The sequence below is a fragment of the Halichoeres trimaculatus genome, unplaced genomic scaffold (genome assembly GCF_033239565.1).
Source record: "Halichoeres trimaculatus isolate MK-OKI-2021-1 unplaced genomic scaffold, fHalTri1.1 fHalTri1_scaffold_3, whole genome shotgun sequence".
Taxonomy (NCBI): domain Eukaryota; kingdom Metazoa; phylum Chordata; class Actinopteri; order Labriformes; family Labridae; genus Halichoeres; species Halichoeres trimaculatus.
The window spans coordinates 8141671-8162580 of NW_027437181.1; the positions used below are offsets into that span (position 1 = coordinate 8141671).

At 41.9% G+C, this 20910-nt stretch overlaps 1 protein-coding gene across 8 annotated transcripts in view; it reads left to right on the forward strand.

The window, feature by feature from the left end:
* Positions 1–20910, forward strand: part of vps13c (vacuolar protein sorting 13 homolog C) — a 52531-nt gene that overhangs the window by 17929 nt on the left and 13692 nt on the right. For 4 of the 8 annotated variants that reach the window (XM_074665586.1, XM_074665587.1, XM_074665591.1 and 1 more), the window contains 36 exons: positions 1555–1590; positions 2197–2501; positions 4512–4659; positions 4746–4854; positions 4957–5090; positions 5194–5350; positions 5460–5539; positions 5679–5738; positions 6367–6520; positions 6637–6756; positions 6848–6951; positions 7038–7205; positions 7668–7972; positions 8072–8219; positions 9211–9349; positions 9463–9748; positions 9855–10108; positions 10226–10449; positions 12326–12418; positions 12507–12740; positions 12827–12958; positions 13300–13389; positions 14957–15112; positions 15214–15478; positions 15587–15747; positions 15833–15954; positions 16589–16886; positions 16970–17359; positions 17513–17617; positions 18737–18892; positions 18978–19103; positions 19175–19308; positions 19660–19786; positions 20006–20241; positions 20356–20503; positions 20723–20863. In XM_074665586.1, the coding sequence (XP_074521687.1) occupies positions 1555–1590; positions 2197–2501; positions 4512–4659; positions 4746–4854; positions 4957–5090; positions 5194–5350; positions 5460–5539; positions 5679–5738; positions 6367–6520; positions 6637–6756; positions 6848–6951; positions 7038–7205; positions 7668–7972; positions 8072–8219; positions 9211–9349; positions 9463–9748; positions 9855–10108; positions 10226–10449; positions 12326–12418; positions 12507–12740; positions 12827–12958; positions 13300–13389; positions 14957–15112; positions 15214–15478; positions 15587–15747; positions 15833–15954; positions 16589–16886; positions 16970–17359; positions 17513–17617; positions 18737–18892; positions 18978–19103; positions 19175–19308; positions 19660–19786; positions 20006–20241; positions 20356–20503; positions 20723–20863 (6045 nt within the window). The remainder of the gene's footprint in view (positions 1–1554; positions 1591–2196; positions 2502–4511; positions 4660–4745; positions 4855–4956; positions 5091–5193; positions 5351–5459; positions 5540–5678; positions 5739–6366; positions 6521–6636; positions 6757–6847; positions 6952–7037; positions 7206–7667; positions 7973–8071; positions 8220–9210; positions 9350–9462; positions 9749–9854; positions 10109–10225; positions 10450–12325; positions 12419–12506; positions 12741–12826; positions 12959–13299; positions 13390–14956; positions 15113–15213; positions 15479–15586; positions 15748–15832; positions 15955–16588; positions 16887–16969; positions 17360–17512; positions 17618–18736; positions 18893–18977; positions 19104–19174; positions 19309–19659; positions 19787–20005; positions 20242–20355; positions 20504–20722; positions 20864–20910) is intronic. The other 4 variants (XM_074665589.1, XM_074665590.1, XM_074665592.1 and 1 more) reach the window with 2 other exon arrangements.

A 20910-nucleotide genomic window follows, 5' to 3' on the forward strand; every position in this document is an offset into this window, starting at 1 on the left:
TGTTTTGACACTTGTTGTGTTGCAGCCTTGTGTTAATTTTCTGTTCATGACACTCTGATAGACGCTTTCTCTGGCGGTGTGCACCCTGAAGTCCATGATGTGTAGAATAGCTTCATTAATGTAGCCTCAATGAAACATGTCCCACTAAGGATAACGCATCCCATGAAAAACAACACGTTAGGCTTTTTATCAATGTACGTTCTGGAGGGTTTGTCTGAATTGGAGCCAAGTTGTTGGGGAATTAATTTAGTAGGGAGTTGCAGATGTGCAGCAGATATTCAACAAAAGGTCGAGGCTTGGAATCAAAACCTGAGACTACAGTTCAGCAAACATGCAGTGTGGTTAAAGCACTCTGCAGAGTGGCCCCACGTTTTAAAGATATTTGAGTATAAACATTATAAATGCACTGCAAGAACTCCAAACTAATCCAGTGTTTCCGTCTAAAGGCTCATAAAAACATTCTGCTAGATTTAATAAACATTACATCCAACCAATATTAATCAATCAAACGTTATTTGTATTGCACTTTTCATACAGGACTTTGTAATACAAAGTGCTTTACAAAAAAAAAAAAGAAATTAAATAACAAGTGAAATAAAAAGAAGAAAATTGCATAATTGAATAAAGTGGAAAACATAAGACCCCGCAACCCCCCCCCAAACCACATTCAATACACACACACACACACACACACACACACACACACACACACACACACACACACACACACACACACACACACACACACACAAAGAGATAAAAAGGAAATTCTGACAGAAATCAGAATCAGAATTAGAGGACTGAGGAAATGCCTTGAATTAAAATGAGGAAACACAGGAGCTAGAACTAAAATAGTAATTAATCAATGAAAAATAAATAATAAATGAAAATAAAGAACAAGTCCAAAATGTGTCATTTCAAGATATAAGACGATAATAATGCCTCTGGTGCTGATTATAAAAACTGTAGAAGGAATAAGAAACAACATGTCCGGTTTCTTAAAAGAAGGTTTTTGTCCAAAATTTAACTTAAGATGTTAATTATTCTAAATCCATTGTTGGGTTTTTCCTCTTACTTGATACTCAGCCATTGATTTTGACCTGTCTCCGGCCCTGCTAATATCTGTCATGGCACCAGATCAGATCGGTTTCTTTTCATGTGAATGTGTTAGCTCACATCAGCTCCACTCCGTTGCGTTCTAGCAAGCTGGAGCCGGATGCAGGGATGGGTCAATTTTGTTTATTTTTTGTTCAAAAATCAGGCGTGGTTCATGGAAACCACCTAAACGCACATAGGTGTGTGCTTAAATAGGTTTAGCCATGGTAAGCACATTTGAGTATAACAAGTATCTATAGATCTCATTATCCTTATCTTTCTGAGGTTTTGGAGTTCTGTGATTTAGCTGCAAATGTCAGTTCATGAAGCTCCAGGAGAACATCTTTGTGTTGTTGTGCAGTAATGTGACAGTTTGTTGTGTCTCCTGTTGCATGTTTCTCTCCACAGCTTCCTGTCTCTCATGTCTCTGCTCTGTTTGATGTTTTTCTGTTCTTCCAGGCTTCTTTTAGCTTTCAGTATGCGTCTGCTGATGAGGTACAGCTTCGAGCATGCAGCTCTGAACTGCATCAAACCTGCTGCTTTAGCTTCACTCAGCGACTCCACTGCACCCTCTGTTCACCTTAAAACACCATATGGCTAAAGACTGGCGTGTTCTCAGATCGATTTGAATGTTAGGATAAAGTTTGCACCCGGTCTGAGATCAGATTTAGTCCCCCAGAGAAGGATTGATGTAACAGCCTGAGAGAGAAACATTAGGATCTCATGATTTTCATACACAACATGCAACACTTCTCCTCCATCAGTGCTATGCAATCACTCAGCCACCATCACTGACTCCTCCCCCTCACTGTCACATGATCTCTGCCTGTGTGACCTCACTTCCCTCCCTGAAACTGTTTATACCTCTTTATTTTTGTTTCCGTAACCTTCATGAACCTTTAAACCTCTGGGAAATTGAGTGCTTCCTGTTTGAATTATTTCATTTTTGATAAATTTTAGGAATCGTTAAAAGGTTTAATTGTTCATTCAAAGGTTGTGAAACAGAAATGATGGTTGTCCAGGCAGTGAATGCCCTCTGACTCTCCTCCTCATCCTCTAAAGGCACCTTGTTCCTCCTCTCACCTCCGCTTTCTCCTACAGATGTTCATCGATAACTTCCAGACGGCAAAAGAAGCTCTGAGCGCTGCAACCGCCCAGGCAGCTGAGAAGGCCGCGTCCAGCGTGCGGGGCTTTGCTCAGAAGAGTTTCCGTCTGTCCATGGACATCAAGCTGAAGGCTCCTCTCATCATCATCCCCCAGTCCTCCACCTCCAATAATGCCGTGGTGGTGGATCTGGGTCTGATCACAGTGGGGAACAGCTTCTCTCTGCGGCAGGTTGAAGGGTTTTCTCTGCCTGCGGTGGTGGAGAAGATGGATGTCAAGCTGACGCAGCTGAAGCTCTCGAGGTATGAACACAAACCAGCTCTTGAATAAAACTCTGAGGATCAGTACACTGCAAAAAATGAATTATCTTGTGTTTTTGTCTTATTTTTAGTAGAAAAGTTATTTTTAGACTTAAAACAAGCCAAATTCACCTGTCTAGCCCAGAAAAATGTCTTGTTTCAAGTTGTTGAAAGACCAAAATGAGGTCTGAATTGCTTGAATCAAGTACAAAAAATCCTGCCAATGACACAAGAGAAAAGTTACTTGTATTAAGGTATTATTCTAGTTTCAAGCAAATTTTAAGTAAATTTTTCTTTTTCCATTGACAGATTTTTTTACTTGTTTCGAGCAATTCAGACCTCATTTTTGTCTTCAAGCAACTTAAAACAAGGCATTTTTTTGGACTAGTCAGATGAATTTGGCTTGTTAAGGTCTAAAAAGACATTTTCTACTGAAAATAAGACAAATACACTTGTAAAGATTTCCTTTTTTCCAGTGTACGAACTTAGAACGAGATACATATATAGCATGAAGATCTTATGAGGATTTCGTGCTTTTTTAAAACCTCTTCATGAATTATCTGCACCTTGTTCAGTCAGTGCTCGTGTCTCTACAGAGAGACCTATAGCTTTGGCCTCAAATGTTCTCCTTACAGTACTTTGCCAAAGATATGCCCTGAAGGTCACCCCCATTGCCCATCCCTCTCTGCAGAAAAAATGGAACCTGAACAGGAAGTCAGGCGTGCTAACTACACAATCTGATCAGTTTCAAAATAAAACACCTATTAAGTCTCCTTCATTCGTAAGGCACATTTAATAATCACAACAAAGTTTACCAAAGAACTGCATTGGGAAATACAAAAATGAAAACACACAGAACATATAAATCCCCCGTGAGGACTTTCTAATGATGTAGAGATGGTGGACACTTGAGCCTAACTGTCAAACAGAAAAAAGAGATTTCAGGCTAAAGGTGTCAGTGCAATCCACTGCAAACAAATCCTCCTCACAGCCTCTTTGGAAACAAAAAAGACTCTTTAAAGAGATTACAGACTGAAAAAAAGTATTAAAGTTACGATTTGATTTAAGAACTACACAATAATAGATCATATAGATAAGAAATAGCCATTGATGATGGAAACATAGTATACAACCATGAAACAACTACATATCCATGATCCTGGACCACAGCAGGACTAATGGATGTCAACTTTGTCTTCTATTTGGTTTATTAATTGATGATACACACATTTCGATCTAAAAAGAAATCTAAGTATGAGAATAATACAAAATGAGCTGTAAAGGTGCTACAACCAGCTAGGGAAAATGCCTTCCTTAATGAAAAAAAAAACAAAAACTACTTCCACTTGCATGTTTCATCCATTATTGTACAAATATGAACAAAATTAATTCATATGCAAACAGAAAATGTTGGATCTGTTTTCCATTGAAGACATTCTGAGGTGAGTAAATCATGATAACAAAAGAATCAGGTTCATTTGGTTTTAATTTGTGGTTTAATTTCCTATTTAGCAACATTATAAAGCATTGTAAGCTCTTCTGATCATTGTTTTCCCTCCTGAACCACTATTTTTGGAGGGTTTCGGGATGAAAAGCCAAGAACACCTGCTCTGCACTGAACCAAGCTGCTTTGAAAAACACTCTGTGAAGCATACATGCACTGTTGCACAACATTTATGCCCACTGATCCTGTAGACATGCTATGTCCTTCATCTAGAGCGTTTGTTTGCAGCTGTGATTTTGTGCATGCATCTAGATGAGCCTTTATGTACTCATTCAGAGCAAAATATGCAAACGAAACAGAAAAAAATTATTTAAGAATGTATGTATTCATTTTTGATGGAAATAGTTGACGGAGGGTTGTGTAAGCTTAAAAATAAGGCCTCACACTTCATACATATCAATGAACTAGAAAAACTGATAAAATATAGGGAGGTGAAGAGTATTCCGGATGTTAAGAAATGGTAACCAAGTTAACAGAGACATCAGGTTGATGACTTGTTGTGTTTTCAGAGCAACGCTGACACAAGGCCCGTCTCAGCCGGACATCGAGATCCTCAAACCGATCAACTTAGAGCTGCGCATCACCAGAAACCTGGCTGCTTCCTGGTTCACCAAGATCCCCGGTGTCCAGGTCCAGGGAGTCATCCACTCCCTCAACGTAAGCCGCACCTGTCTGCTGCTCTTTAGGTTCACATGTTCATGTTCTTTATGTGGAGATCTGATATTGTTTCCTGTGTTCGTCAGATGAGTCTGGGCGAGGAAGACCTCGGGGTTCTGATGAAGATCATGGTGGAGAACATCGGGGATGGGAGTGTAGAGCACAGCATGGATGTGAAGAAGAAGACGGCTCAAGGTAGAGATTGATATCATGATTCTCACCTGACTTTTTTCTGGCGCAGTGACATTAAAATATTTTGTTATGAGTTTCTGAAATGTCTGTTTCCTCCGTCCTCAGAGAAGGCCGAGCTTGCTGAGCAGCAGGTGGAGGTTTTACCTTCAGAAACAGGATCTAACGGTGTTCAGGTCTCCACCAACGGTGATCCGACTGAAAACACAATCAATGTCCTGCTCAACTTTGAGCTTAAAGAGGTACAACGTCCACAAACCCCTCACAATTGTATTAAGCTCCTTCAGATTGAAAATTTTGCAGATTATTGGGGTGTCTAAATCTGCTCCATGTTTCCTTCTCCAGGTGCTGCTGACCCTGAAGAAACCCATCGAGAACAAAGAGTCTCCTTTCCTGGTTTTCCACGTCGCTCAGCTTGGCATCGACACCAAAATGAGAAAGTACGACATGTGTGCCTCTACATACATCAAAAAGATCACGCTACAGTGTCAGGAGTTCAAAGGTCAGAAACTTTCAGCTGGTCACGGTCCACTTTTATCCTCCTCACTGTAAAGTACATGCTGTCTTTATAAGGTATAGTCAGATCTGATTCTGTCTTCATCTTGTTTCAGACTGGAACGGAGATCCTCTGTGTCTCATCAGCTCCTCTGTGGAAACTGGAGCTGAGCTGCTTAAAGTTCAATACTTCAAGGTGAAAAGTCCTTTTCAATTCAATAATGGAGCTTGTTACCTGTAACCTGGAGCAGGAGATAGCTGGAGGAAGAGAAGAGGACAGGATTTGGGATCATGTAATCTTGACTTGAGCTTCCTGTGTGATTGTGTCTCCTCAGGCTGACCGCTCAGGACCAAACTTCTCCACAACCTACAAGAACACAGAGAAGATGATCAACGTGAGTTCAACAAGTATCATCTTCCATAATCTCTCTCTGATCTTTCACATCACATACAAAATCTGTAGTTAGGGGAGGAGATTCTGTATTCTAACAGGGAGCTCTCACTAAAACTGTGTCTGATCCGTCACAGCAGAAGAGATGATGCGTTAGCTTCCTCTGCTACATCTGGGCTCTGGCCATCAAATATAATATATAATGTGCAGATAATAAGTTCTTCTGACAAGAGTGGTCTCCACTGAATCATGAAAATGAAAACATCTGGTTGATTTTCAGAATGAAACTGTTCGAATCTTCATTTTGGCTCTTAGAGCTTTCTGATGTTATCAGTTTAAGCAACTGGAAACCCACATTGAATGGTCTTATAAAAACAAGAGAAGGCATCAGTTCAAACATGGTGTAAGTAGAGTGGTTCCTTTGAGACACAGACTTAGTATTGATGGCTTCTTTTGACTTCTTTGGGCTACAGCAGCTCTGCACGGGCTGTTTGTTCTTCAGTTGTAACCATCAAGAAACACTTTACTCCCCAAACTTTAGCTTTTCTCCTCCTTTTCTTATCTCCAAAATACTTTTTAAATTACACATCTGTAACATTCTGACCTCATTTCTTCTCTCTCTGTCTCTCCAGGTGACCTTCACCTCTCTTGACCTCATGCTCCACACAGAGGCTCTGCTGTCAGCCATGAACTTCCTGTCTGCGGCGCTGTCGTCTGGCAGCGTTTCGTCTCCGGAGAAAGAGATCAAATCAAAGACAGAGGATAAAACTGTATCAGCAAAATCCAGTCAGTATCTCTCTCATACTCTCACACACACACACTACACACTCGTAATACAATGAGCTCATGCGTTGTCCTAGTTTTAATGTAGTTAAAATAAAATACTGTGTTTTCCCGGTCAGCTGCCCTGGTGTCCCCTGTAGACAGCGAGGTCATCGACCTGAAGGTGATGATGAACCTGGGAGCCTTCAACGTGCTGGTGTGCGACCAGAGCTGCAGCATGGCCGACATAAAGATTCAAGGTACAGAGTCACACCTGAGTTCATGTCTGCCATCATTTATCCGCACCAAGTCTAGCTGATCTATGTCTATAAATCTATGTTTGTTCTTCAGGTATTAACGGCTCCTTGTTGGTGCAAGGGCCTCAGACTCATATATCAGCCAGTCTGAGAGATTTCCTTGTTCTGAATATCGATCCAGTCAGCATCCATGAAAAGGTCAGCAGCCCTCTCTGACTCCTTGTTTTGATCGAGTCAAACACGATGTGATGATGAAGTTTATCTCTGATGTTTCTTTTTCTCAGGCCATCTCCATTGTGGGTGACGAGGTGTTCAGCTTTACAATGAGTCTGACTCCTAACGCCACCGAGGGCGCCGGATACGCTGACACCTCAAAAACTGATGGTCGGTTGAAGCTGAATGTGGGCTGCATCCAAGTGATTTACCTGCACAAGTTCATCATGTCTCTGCTGGTGAGTGAAGATTAATTTCGCTTAATCCCTGTTCTTATTTGGTATTATCAGAGGTTAAAGAGAGGGTGTTGGTCTGTTTTTAGTCTTTATTCTGTCTCTCTGATGCCTCTGTAGTATTTCTACATAATTTATTGCAAAATAACCCTTTTTTTTTCTCCCTGGTGTTTGAGAAAACCTTTATATCAGCCTCTGTCTAGAAGACTTTGTTTTAGCTACTGTTGTTTTAAGACTCCCCAATCCACATAATTGTGTCATAAGCAGATTAATTTTTCTGCCAGAAAAAGCTGAAACAGTTTCCTTTATAAAGGGTAAAACCGTCAAAAAAGAAGAGGCCCAAGGACAGAACCTTGTGGTACACCATTCGCAATTTTGACAAACTCTCATTTGCATCTGGAGTTTTCTTTCTTACAGGTTTAGTTTTCCATCCTCTGATAGTTCTTTGGTTAATGTCTCCATTTGCAGAACTTCAGTAACAACTTCCAGACGGCTAAAAAAGCTGTCAGTGCTGCGACTGCTCAGGCCGCAGAGAAAGCAGCGTCCAGTGTTCGAGACTTCGCCCAGAAGAGTTTCCGTCTGGCCATGGACATCAACCTGAAGGCTCCGCTCATCATCATCCCCCAGTCCTCCACCTCCTACGACGCCCTCATGATGGATCTGGGTCTGATCACGGTGCAAAACAGCTTTTCTCTGCTGCCAGTTAAAGGATGTCCTCTGCCCGCCGTGATCGACAACATGGAGATCAAGCTGAAGCACCTCAAACTGTCCAGGTCAGCTTCACAGATCAGAAACTTAACAGTCTTTGTCCTTTTATTTAAACGTTATCGCAGTGTCAGTGATGAAGAGAGTCACGTTGTGTTTTCTTCCAGGACCTGCATGGACCCCGCTTCAGGTCAACCCAGCATCGAGCTGCTGGAGCCTGTAAACCTGAACCTGAACATCAAGAGGAACCTTGCAGCGTCCTGGTACAAGAAGATGGTGGCTGTGGAGATCATTGGGGATCTGAAGCCCATGAAGGTAGGAGGAGGAAAAGATGGAAGAGCAGGAGTTTATAGGTGTGATAGTTGACCTCATCTTGAGTACTAATCAGGATTTTGCAGGTCTAAAGTGAGAGAAAACTTCTCACTCTGGTCTTTTATAAAAGCCTCTTCTTTGTCTTTACAAAACGTAGAAGGGAATTGCAGGGTTTTCTTCTCCGTGACGGACTCTTTGTAACTCATTTGTTTTTGTTTCTGCAACCAGTTGACTTGTACACCTCCAAAGGTACTTTTAGTTTCTGTGGTGCTGATATGTAGCGTCATTAGTCTCCTCCTCTGTGCATAGAGATAAATAAGATCAGCTGGTCTGTAGGTCTCAATGTGAGAGTCCCTGTAGAGCTCCCCATCAGGTTTAGAATTTTGACTGTGTTTGATTGTCAGGCTCATTAGGACTTATAGTTACCAGATTAAAATCATAATATAATATCAGTGTTGTAATGTTGCAAGATTGAGGTTGTAATTTGAAATATAATTTCTCTTTTTATATTTATAAAAATGTGGTTTAAAATGTTATTTTGCAAGAACGAGGTAAAAATGTTACAAAACCAAAGTCATAATTTTATTGGTTTCAAATGGATACACAGTTCCTTCAAGATACAATTTTACAATCAATCTTTGTTACAAGATTAAAGCTATGGGTTTTAAGTTAGATTTTTAAAAGAATAAAGTATTGAGATTAGAGTTTTAAAGTAACAAGATTTTGGTAACAATGTTACAATTTTAAAGATGTAATTTTACAATTTAAGAGATGTAATGTTACAAAAATGAACATTTAACTTTGAAGACATCAAAGAAAAAATGCTACAGTTTTTAGTTAACAATGTTTAAGTCACAAGATTTAAATTGTAAAGTTATGAGATCCTCTCTGGATATCGGGTTTCCTGTAGAGGTCCACATTAAGGTTCAGAGTGTACATGTTGTGATAAATCTCTGTTTGCAGTTTGAGTTGGTAATCAGAGCTATGTCTGAAGGTGGAGCTGAGTCAGGATGACCTGAAGGTGCTGCTGAGGATCCTGAAGGAGAATCTGGGAGAGGCGAGCAGTGTGGAGACCAGCGCCCCTCAACAGGAGGCCAGTCTGCAGGTCCAGTCACCAGGAGGCGCGCCCACAGGTGTGACAGACGTGATCCTGTTTAGTAAACACACGCTGCACGTTTAAGTCAAGCTTTAGTTTCACTGGAAAACAGACATGTTTCATGACTTGATTTCTGCTTCACGAGTTCAGCAGATGTTGAGAAGAAGACGGTGAGCAGTGATGAGGAGGAGGAACCTTTTGAAACCATGAAGTTCAGCTTCAACTTCGAGTCTCTTGGTCTGGTTCTGTACAAAAACGACCCCAAACAGTCCTCTGACCTCCGGCACCAGGACGACCTCAGACTGGGGGAGTTTGCTCTGCACCTGTTCAAGACTTCAGGGAAGATCCTGAACAACGGCAGCATGGAGGTGGCCACCATCCTCACTGACTGCACGCTGGACGACCTGAGGACCGGCATGGAGAGGGTGACATCACGGTAAGAGTCACGTGACCCTAGAGAGATGCTGCTGAAACATCTCTGTCCTCCTCAGATGGCTGTTAGTTTGGGATGTTCGTGGTGACCATCATGTTTTTTCCTGCAGGATGCTCGGTCGCAGAGCAGAGCAGAGCTCTGAGGCAATGATCGATGTGACGTATAGGCAGAGCGCAGCAGAGAAGGAGGTGGTGGCGGTCCTGCAGAAGCTCTACCTTTGTGCCAGCATAGAATTTCTGATGGCTGTAGCTGATTTCTTCCTGAAGGCTCTGCCGCAAAGTCCGGCTCAGAGTGCTGTTTCTGCGCAGAGCGACCGACTGCCGCTGAAGCAGACGACTGAGCCACGAGCTGATGCTAAGACTGGTAAATGTTGCGAATTCAAAAATGAAGTAAACTAGCAACTAAAGAATCATTCTGGACATTAATTCGTGGAAAGTTGCTGACCTGAGCTGCTCTAAACTCGCTGTTTTCTTCCCACAGCTTCTGCCGTCAGGTCGCGTTTCCGGGCAGTGGTCGTGGACCCAGAGGTGATGTTCGTAGCCAGCCTGATGAAAGCAGACGCCCCCGCTTTAGTGGCCTCGTTTCAGTGCGACTTCACCCTACAGGGCGAGGAGGACGGCACCCAGAACATGAGAGCCAACCTGAGGGAGCTGAAGGTCCTCGCCTGCCCCTTCATCCGTGACGCGGACAAAGCTGTCACTACGGTAAGATCAATAAGACACATCACAGTAAAACAGCAGTTTGAAGGTCTGAGGTTTTTATCAAATCAACAGAAAGACCATCTAACACAGGAAGTCTATCTCTCATTTTTAGAGCCCTAATAGTTTATTCTGGTCTGTACTGAAGCATAAGACATCCCATTATTAACATTAGTGATAAAGCTGCAGCAACTCTGAATGATACAAAAATAAATATGTATTGTAAGAGATATAAGTCATTATGGCATCAAATTTGAAGTCAGAATTAAACAGAAGAAAGTTGTTTAATGAGATTAAAATTATGACCATACAGGATTGATACTGTGTTATTACAAAATCAGAGTCTTAATGTTACAATATTATTATCATCATATTTGTCCTGGGAACAAAGTTGTAACTAATATGATTTAATCAGTCAAAAGTCTTAATCTTGCACAAATATAATCTTGTGGTAACAAAAGTAAATTATTTGTTACAAGGTAAAGATTGAAATATCAAATCTTTAAGTTACAGATTTAAAGTCCTAATGTGAAGTGCTTGTAGTCACACTGTTATAAGCAAAATGTTATGTAGGGATAAGTCATTTGTAATGTCACAAGATTCTAGTAGTGACATGATATTAAAGACACAATGTTACGGTATTCAAGAACTAATGTCATAACATTAATGTTAGAATGTCACAAGATTAAAGCAGTAATGTTATGAGATTTTAGTAATGATGTCATGAGATAATTTTCACAATGTTACTGGATTAAAATCGTGAAGATGTCACAATGTTTTAAATCTCTATTTCCCCAAATTAATGTAAGTAATGTTGCAAGAACAAAATGATAGCATTTCCAAATAAAGGCCTGATGTTAAGAAAATATAGCTTCAACCCTTATTGATACAATTCCCAATGTTTAAAAAAGAAGATGGAAGGTAAGAAGTTAAGCTTTAACATCTTAAGAAAAAATTACAAGAACAAAGTCATTCTGTTACAAAAATAATGTTACATTAAGAGAATACAACTAGGGATGGGTACATTTTACATTTGAAACGATACGGTACCGATGCCCGGTACCTGGTGATTGGTACCGGTACTCAACGCTACCAATTTTCTGTGCTTTTTTGGCTGTATGTGGTACAAAAATATTTATTTATTTAAAAATGAAATGTATATTTTTTTTCAATTAAACTTATTTCTTCTTCAATATATAACCTTGCAATGCTGTGTTCATGTCCAGTATGGAAAATCGCCCACTCTTCCACTCCCTCACTGTCATAAGGATGCATTTAGGTACCTTAACATGGTACCTTTTGATTTCATGTGAATTGGTACCTGGTACTTTTGACAGAATTCAGTTGGTACCTTTTAAAGTACCTAATTTGGAACCCATCCCTCAATACAACAGTAGCATTACCAAACTAAAGTCATAGGTTATGACAATTGAGTTCATATGTTGTGTGACTTAAGTCCTATTATTATTAAGTTTGATTTAGAATGTTACAAAAAAGGTAATGTTTTGAGAGTAATGTCTTTTAATTAATGTCGGAATGTTTACAAAATTAAAATTTCACCATTATGAAAATTACACCATGTTATCAGAATAAAGCAGTGATAAAGCACAGAAGTCAGAAACTACTTGAGGAAAACATTAAACTTTAAGGAAACTGTTTGTTTCTTTAAGGGACAGAGCAGGTCAGCTGCAGCTACCCGGTTGTTCTGTAACTGTGGCCCTAATCCTCAGTGGTGGTTATTCTTTATAATTTAATAACAAAATTAAAGACAGATTTAAAAAAAAGTGAGTTTAACAATGAAGGGAAACATTTCGGTTTCCTGCAGATGAAAACATGTTTACCTGATCCCTCTGACTCCCTAACCCTCTTCTTCCCCTGCCAGGTGTTGAAGCCGTGCTCTGTCGCCCTGGAAACTAAAACGCATCCCAACCAACCGCTGAAGGGCTCTGTGGTGGTGGAGGAGGTCATTGTCAAGGTACGGATTGTTCAATAGCATAGCTGCAGGATTCTGTAAATTCCAGCTGTCAGTGAACTCATCATCCTTCATCATCTTTGTTCTGCAGATCTCTCCGTTCATCCTCAATGCCGTGATGACCATCACAGCTGCCATGGCAGCAAAGAAGAAAGAGGAGCAGAGTGCAGAATCGAGGACTGAGACCTGTGACCTCTGGTCTGTCATGAACATCTACAACTGTAACTACTGGTTCCTGGGAGTAGACCAGGCTATGGAGGTCACAGAGAGCTTCTCAGAGCCAGATGGACGCAATGAGGGCGAGAGCTTTGCTGCAGAGATCAAGGTCCGAAACTTAATCTTTACCCAATAAATCTGTACGACAGAGATGAGATGTCTGCCTCCTTCTGATGACATGTTTCTGCTTCATAGGTTGTTCAGGTTACCATGGAGTCTGGTTTAGGTCATCGGACTGTCCCTCTTCTTCTGGCTGAATCCTCCTTTAACGGATCAGCCAAGAACTGGTCGTCTCTGCTGCAGCTGAGAGCCGACATGACGCTGGAGGTGAGAGCTCGTCTTTATTCTTTACGCAGATGCTGACTGATGTGTCTTCTGAAAGCCATCTTTAACACCTGGCACTTAATGGAAATATGCAGAAACTAATAAAGACATACATTGTTTTTTCAAGACAGTTTCTGCAGATTTTTCACACATAGCCTGAAGCTCAACAGCAAAAAAGTTCTTCTATTAAAGCAGACAGCTATATCTTTTCCTTTTTTTTTTTTTTTTTTACAAATGTTATACACGTTGAAGCAAAAGGATAGACGTTACTGAAGCTGCAACAAACATTAAAATATTGACAGCTGCATCATGCTAACACGTGTTACCTGTGTTGTTTTCTGTAGGTGAATTACTTTAATGAGACCCATGCCGTGTGGGAGCCTCTGATTGAGCGAGTGGACAGCGGCAGGCGCAGATGGAACCTGGAGGTGGAGGTAAATCTGTGGCTCTTGTAAATTAAACTGTTTTTCAACTGCAGGAGCCTCTTTGTCTATCTACAACTCTAATATAATCTACATGTATGTATAAAGGTGAAAAAAACACAAATAGTTTCCTGTGGCGTAGTGCTCTCAAAACCAAATGTCTCAGTTTGGAAAACTCCTTCCTGCTCAAAGACGAGGTTTATGTTTTACTGATGCCTACCTGTTAGTTTGGGGGGAAGCTCGGGTCTCCTGCTTTCTATCTTGAATTTATGTGATTTAAAAGTTGAAGTTGGGTTGTTCTGATCCCAGCAGAGAAATGGATTCAGGTTGTACTTTGGGAACTAGATATAAACACTTCACTTGATCAGCTGCTACTGCTTTAAAATTTAGCAGCAAGAGTTTTAACCAAGACCGAGAAGAGCTCGGAAAGAAAGCCCCAGGTCTTGCCTCTTTGCTCTGGCGACCTGTGACAGTAAGGATGGATTTTTAAGATTTTTAATTGATTTAAAAGCAAAAAAAAAATCCTAAGACTCCATGATTTTCTGATCACTTGTACAAGCGCATTCCAAAGAGTTTGGAAAGGTAAAGTGCCTTTTTGTAGCTATTTTATAATTTTAATTTATCAGACTGTGTCTCTTTAATGTTTATAGCCCTGTTGTCTTACTGTTTTTGAATATTCTATATATATTTTTGTGTAATATGTTTATTGTGTCCTGAATTTCCAGTGTTCACTTTTTCAATGCACTTGGAGCTGCATTTCAAGTTATAAAATACGATGGAGGGTTATTGCCAAGTTAAATAAAAATTAATAAATACATAAAAAAAAATATTTACAAGAAAAAAGTTGAGAATTTAAAATAATGAAGTTGTAAATTTATGAGATAAAGGTATTTTCTTAAAAAAACCTTTGACTTATTTCTCATAAATTTATGGTTTTAAATTTATGATTTGCTTTTTTTCTCTATTGTGGCCCAATCCTTTGTCGTAGTAAAAGGTGTTATATAAAACATTTGATTTAATTACCCCTGCCAAGAAAGTGTGTTTGTTTGTTTATCTGTGATTAACATAACTCAAAAAGTAAAAAACAGATCTTGATGAAATTTTCAGGAAATGCTCAAATGGCATAAGGAAGAAGTGATTAAAAATTTTGGAAGTGATCTGGATCACCATCTGGTTCCAGGACTTTTTTAAAGGATTTTTTATCATTGTGAGATAGGGCTGGTTTTACCATTTGTGTATATAACTTTATAACAAATGCTCGGATTGCTTTGCAAAAGAATACAAGAAAAGGTCTCCATAATTTCTGACAGATGTAAAAGTACAATCCAGATCCTGGCAATATTCTGGATACTAAGATCCAGAATATGAAATATGTACTGGGTCATCATAATTTTCAACACTGTCAGGAAACAATTTATCAATTTTTGGTAACCTCTAGAATTCAATCTGGACTGTATTTATCAGAAACTCGTCACAGAAAATCACCCACAAAATTAAGACCCTTAGTTTTTAAATGTGAGACGATGCATCAGTGAAAGAAGCTCGGTAAGAACGATTGTTGTTGTGTTTGATTCTGCAGATGAAGAACAGCCCGCTCCAGGACAAGAGTCCCGTTCATGGAGATGACTTTGTCATCCTGCCTGATCCTCGTACGGCTCTCAGCATCTGCTCTAAAGACACCATGAACATCACAGTGTCTCAGTGCACGCTCAACGTCCTGCAGAACCTCTCCAAGGTACTCCAATGCTTTCTGTTGTTATTAAACTTCAAGTAAACCTGAAGGAGCGGTTTTCAAAAAGAAACAGATTCCTGATCTGGTCTTTCTGTGTCGATCAGGCGTTTTCAGAGGGCACAGCCTCCACCTTTGACTATTCCATGAAGGAGAAGGCTCCCTTCACTATCAGGAACTCTCTGGGGATTCCTCTCATCGTGCAGCACAGCGCCAACCTGAGGCCGGTGGCTTCATCCACTCAGGGGAAACTCCACGAGCTGCAGGTGGATCAGAGCATGGATCTGGAGCACTCCATGTTTGAGCTGTCGTCACGGGGGAAACTGTCGGCTCTGCAGCGGCAGGAAAGCTGCCTCTTCAACCTCTCCATCGGTCAGGATGCCTTTTTTTCTCCACTGCATGAATTCACTCTAACATTTCTGCATCCTCCTGTCACACCTGATGAGATTTAAGATCTAAGTTCAGTCTATGATCCTTCAGTTCCCACCGGATACAGTGAGATTTCCAACATCGCTGTCGACAAACCAGGTCGTCGCCTCTACAACATCCGGGGTCCGATGCATCAGGAGGCGGTCTCAGTGCTGATGCAGATCGATGCTGCTGAGGGAAACAAAGTCATCACCGTGCGCTCTCCGCTTCAGGTCTGAATCTTTCACATCTGGATGAAAGAAGTCCTGCTGGTGCTCAAACAGAGAGCCTGAGTGTTTCCTCTTTTCATCTTTTCAGATTAAGAACCACTTCTCTGTGCCATTCACCATCCTGAAATACTGCTCCAACTCCAGGAGTCTGCAGATTGTGGGGGAGGCTCAACCTGAGACAGAGTTTCACATCCCCTTAGAAACTTACAGGTAGTGTAACGATGATAAACTGGCTCACGTGCAGAAGGAAATTTTGGCCCATCCTTTTTTCTTTTTGCATACAGCAATACAGAGTCTTTAAGCTTCACATATTCTTCTACTAGATATGCCATCTACATAATTTCACCTAAGCTTCGTGCTCTCATCAAGGCAGAGAAAATTTGACCAGTGCTTAGACCATCATGTAAAAACTACCTCAGTCTTTTTTCCATCTATGCATGTCCTCACTTATTCCATCAAACTGGACGTTGATGGATTGAACACTGGAAAAAATGGAAGACTTATCTAGTGTTTTTGTCTTGTTTCAGTAAAAAAATTCATTTGAGACTCAAAATAAGCCAAATTCACCCAACTTGTCCAGAAAAATGTCTCGTTTCAAGTTGTTTAAAGACAGAAAAAGAGGTCTGAATTGCTTGACACAAGTAAGAAAAATCTTCCAATGGAACAAGAAAAATTTACTAAAAAATTTGCTTGAAACTAGAAAAAAGACTCAATACAATTAACTTTTCTCTTCTCTTGCATTATCATGTATGGAGGTGTTGTTTTGTCCACAGGGGGCGCCAAAATAAACATTAACTCACAGTTTATCACATGACAAAATCATTGATGATGTATGTTTTTCCAGGTGTCAGCTGTTCGTGCAGCCTGCAGGAAGTCTTGTGGGTCAGTACCGTCCATCCTCCACCTGCGTGGCGTGGAAGGAGCAGGTTCACCGCAGCTCAGAGGTGCGCTCAGTGCTTCAGTGTCCAGCGACAGATAATTGCCTGAAGCCTCTGTCGGTCAGCACCTTGGCCGTTCCTGACGACCTGAGACACATCGCCAGCCACGGAGAGGAGGACTGGGACCCCGCCTATGTCATCCACCTCCATCCAATGGCCATGCTGCGTAACCTGCTGCCCTACACCATCCGCTACATGATGGAGGTAAACGGCAGATCAGTAATCCTCAGAGTCCACAGAGTACTGGGTTTAAGAATCTAATCTGGTTTCTTCTGATGTGTTCTCAGAACTCTCCGGACTCCTTTGAGCTCACAGAAGGCAGCTCCTCAGACCTCCTGAACGCTCGAGTCTCTGGTGAGATCCTGTCCTTGGTGTTGATGAAGTATCAGGGTCGCGACTGGCACGGGCACATCCGCATCGATCAGGAGATCCCCGAGTTCTTCGCTGTGTGTCTCACGTGTGACGCCGACACTAGCATGTCGTTGGACGTGAGCGTTCATGTGACCAAGACGTCGAGCCGCATGCTGCTGTCCATCTTCAGCCCATACTGGATCATCAACAAGACGTCACGCGTGCTGCAGTACAAAGCAGAGGAGGTCAGCGTCAAACACCCGGCCGACTTCAGAGACATCATCCTGTTTTCCTTCAGGAAGAAGAATATGTTCAGCAAGAGCAAGGTGAGACAAAACCTACGTCATGTTTACACTCTGTGTTTCCTCTCAAACTGTGATTGTTAATGCACGTTTGGAAGTGGTCTTCAGCCTCGTGTTTTTGGTGTCGGCACCTGAAGATAATTGTTGAGTTAGTTCTCTCAATTGTTGTCGTTTTAGCTCCAGCTGTGCGTCTCCACCAGCTCCTGGTCTGATGGTTTCTCTCTGGACACCGTGGGAAGTTACGGCTGTGTCCGCTGTCCTGCCAACAACATGGACTTCCTGGTAACTCAAGTCCTCAACCCTGTTTTGTTTTAACCTCACCTCAAAGTCCCTGGTTGACTGAGAGTTTTTCATCCCTGGACTTACAAAGCATTCAGAAAAACACAAACTTTTGTTGTGGCACCATGTACAAAACATCAAATTCAGAGAGATTCTGGAGTTAAGATTGTATCCAATTTGTTGTCGAAGGAATTTCTGCTCCAAGTCCTCTAATGAAAAAGGTTTAAACTTCAAGATAAGCAGTCTTGTCTGTTGCACTAGGCAGATATAATAATGACAGTTTCGGCATTTGTTCTTAGTCTCCCTTTTATCCAGTATTACGGTGCTGTGGGCATCTGTTTAGTTGCTTTTGACAGCAGGAACTGTCCCAAGGAACCTTTTCAGGAACTCTGTGTTGCAACAGCAGGAACAGTCTTTTCAGGAAGTAATCTTGTTTAAATGTTAAACTGGTACTTTTGTTATAACACAGACTCCAGCTAAACAGAGAGAAATGACACAAGAACAACTTTTTCAAAACTAAAGCTCAGCAGAGACTTAAAGAGGAGGTACTGTGCTCTTTGTAGTCTTTATTCTGTCCTTCTGGTGCCCCTGCAGTATCTTTACATGATTAACAGCTGAAAAAATCTCTGTTTTTCTCCCCAAGTGTGCTAGAAAACCCTTATTTCAGCCTCTGTCTGAAACACTTTGTTTCACCTGCTGTCTCTGTAAGGCTCCCAGCTCCCCAAACCCCCTTCACTCTGATTGGCCAGGCTTCTAGAGGCCTGTTGGGGGGCAGAAATATGGACAAACCTTGGTGTTTGAAGCCTACCCAAAACCCTTATGCAATGACTTCATCATTTCAGCAAGTCTCGAGAAGATCTTATGCTTTTTTTTTAGAATGGTGTGTTTTTTTGGTGTACAGATTTCTTATCGTGGGCCACAGGAACCATTTAATACCATGAGACACATATCTGTCATCAGACTAAGCAAGACACTGGACAACTTTTTAAGAGCTGTTTCTTGCTGTTTTTTAATTTTCTACACGCAAACACATCTACCATCCCCCTAACAGGTGACACTAGCCTGTTATTTAGTTTATTTCTTATGGCTCCAGTTTGTGCATCATGCTTTGTGTGTCTCCAGGTGGGGGTCAGCATCAAGATGAGCAGTTTCAACTTGACCCGGATCGTCACCATGAGTCCTTTCTACACTCTGGTCAACAAGTCGTCGTACGAGCTGGAGGTGGGCGAGGTCACCAACCAGAACTCCATCAAGTGGCACTACCTGACCTCCACCGAGGTGAGCGACACTGATGTCCAGTCAGGGAGCTTCTGTTTAGTAATCTGGAGGAGTTTTATCATGTGTTCTTTCTTCTTGTTCGCAGTGCCTCCCTCTGTGGCCGGAGAACACTTCAGGGAAGTTGTGCCTCCGTGTGGTTGGGTCTGAATCCACCTCCAAGTTCTTCTTCTTCAACAAGCAGGATAACGGCACCCTGCTAAGCCTGGACGTGGTCAGTGTCTCTAAACATACGAGGCTTCAGCGATCTCCAGAGGTCTCTGACACGTGTTTGTGTGTTTTCAGTGTGGGGGCATCATCGTGGACGTCAACATCTCTGATCACTCCACGGTCATAAGTTTCAGTGACTATTACGAAGGAGCGGCTCCGGCTCTGCTGCTGAACCACACGCCCTGGGTCACCATCAGCTACAAGCAGAGGTCAGAGGTCAACGCACCAGCATAAACTCATGTTTAGGAAAGAAGGAAACAAAGAATTAGAATAAACCTTTGCAAAAGTGGAGAAACTGCAGATCCAAATTCATCAAAACACCCAAATAAAAATGTTTGTTTTTCCTCTTTGCCAACTTTTTGCATGAGTTTATTTTCTCTGTCCTACTTTATAACTATTTTAGTCCAGTTGTTTTAAATTCTGTACTAAGACATGTTCTTTAGGTTAATAAAAAAACAGGGATGTCAAGCAAACTCGTGTGTGAAAGAGCGGGTCGCGAGAGGTGCTGCTGAAGTCTGGTTTTAGTCCACTCAGTGTCCGCTTCTTGTGTTACCCATTAGCGGTTCGACGGTGATGCATGAGCTGAAGCCCAGCGAGGCACGGCGGTTTGCGTGGGACGACCCTGCAGGCGTCCGAACCCTCTGCTGGAACTGCATGGAACATTCTGGAGAGTTGGACCTGCTCAAGGTCAGTGTTTCATTGCCCGTTTTTACTGCGATAAACATAGATATTATAAATATAACTGCCAACAGTAATTTTCAAAGGACAAACATGGCAGTGTTAACAAAATTTAAAAACACAAAGGACCAAGAGTAGAACCCTGAGGTATCCCACCTACCATTTATGAAGACATGCTGAAACCATGACTTGGTACAGTCCTTGTCTAACTTTCTGTTTCTGTTCCAGGATGAGGTGGGTCAGTTCACCTATGACAGCCTGTCTCAGGTCCACTGGGTCTCCTTCCTGGACGGTCGTCAGCGCGTGTTGCTCTTCACTGAAGACCTCGCTGTTGTGACGAAGGCTCGGCAGGCGGAGGAGCTGGAACAGTTCGAACAGGAGGTGAAGGTGTCGCTGCAAAACCTCGGGCTGTCTCTCATCAACAACACAAGCCGACAGGAGGTCGCTTACATTGGCATTACCAGGTAAGATTATCTCATCATCTCATCTTTCATCTCAGGTTCTGTCATTAGCAGGTAAACACTTCACCAGATGGTGCTCAAACTGTGTATGTGTGTGTGTGTGTGTGTGTGTTACAGCTCTGGGGTGGTCTGGGAGATGAAGCCGAAGAACCGTTGGAAGCCATTCAGTCAGAAAAACATCAACCTGCTGGAGAAAACCTACCAGAGTCAGCAGAACGGAGCCAAGACTGAAGGGGGCTGGATCAAACTGGAGACCAACATAGAGGTCAGAAGAACACACAAACATGCACACACACACACACACACACACACACACACACACACACACACACACACACACACACACACACACAGTCATAGGCTCTCATGGTTTAACTTTAGATTCCTTAAGCTCAAACATTCTGCCTTTAAAAGTAACCAGAAAACGTCTCCACTGCTTTGCCCAATGGGATGAGAGACCATGCGTGATGTCACTTGTTGCCAGGTCAATCTTACCGGAGCCGTCATGATGATGCGGCAGCCGATTTCCTGCCAGATCAGGAGGAACTTCCTGTCAGGGATCCAGGTGGAGTTCAAACAGTCTCCTCACCAGCGCTGCCTGAGGGCCCAGCTGCACTGGCTGCAGGTGAACACACATACACACACACATTTGTATAAACACACATACACACA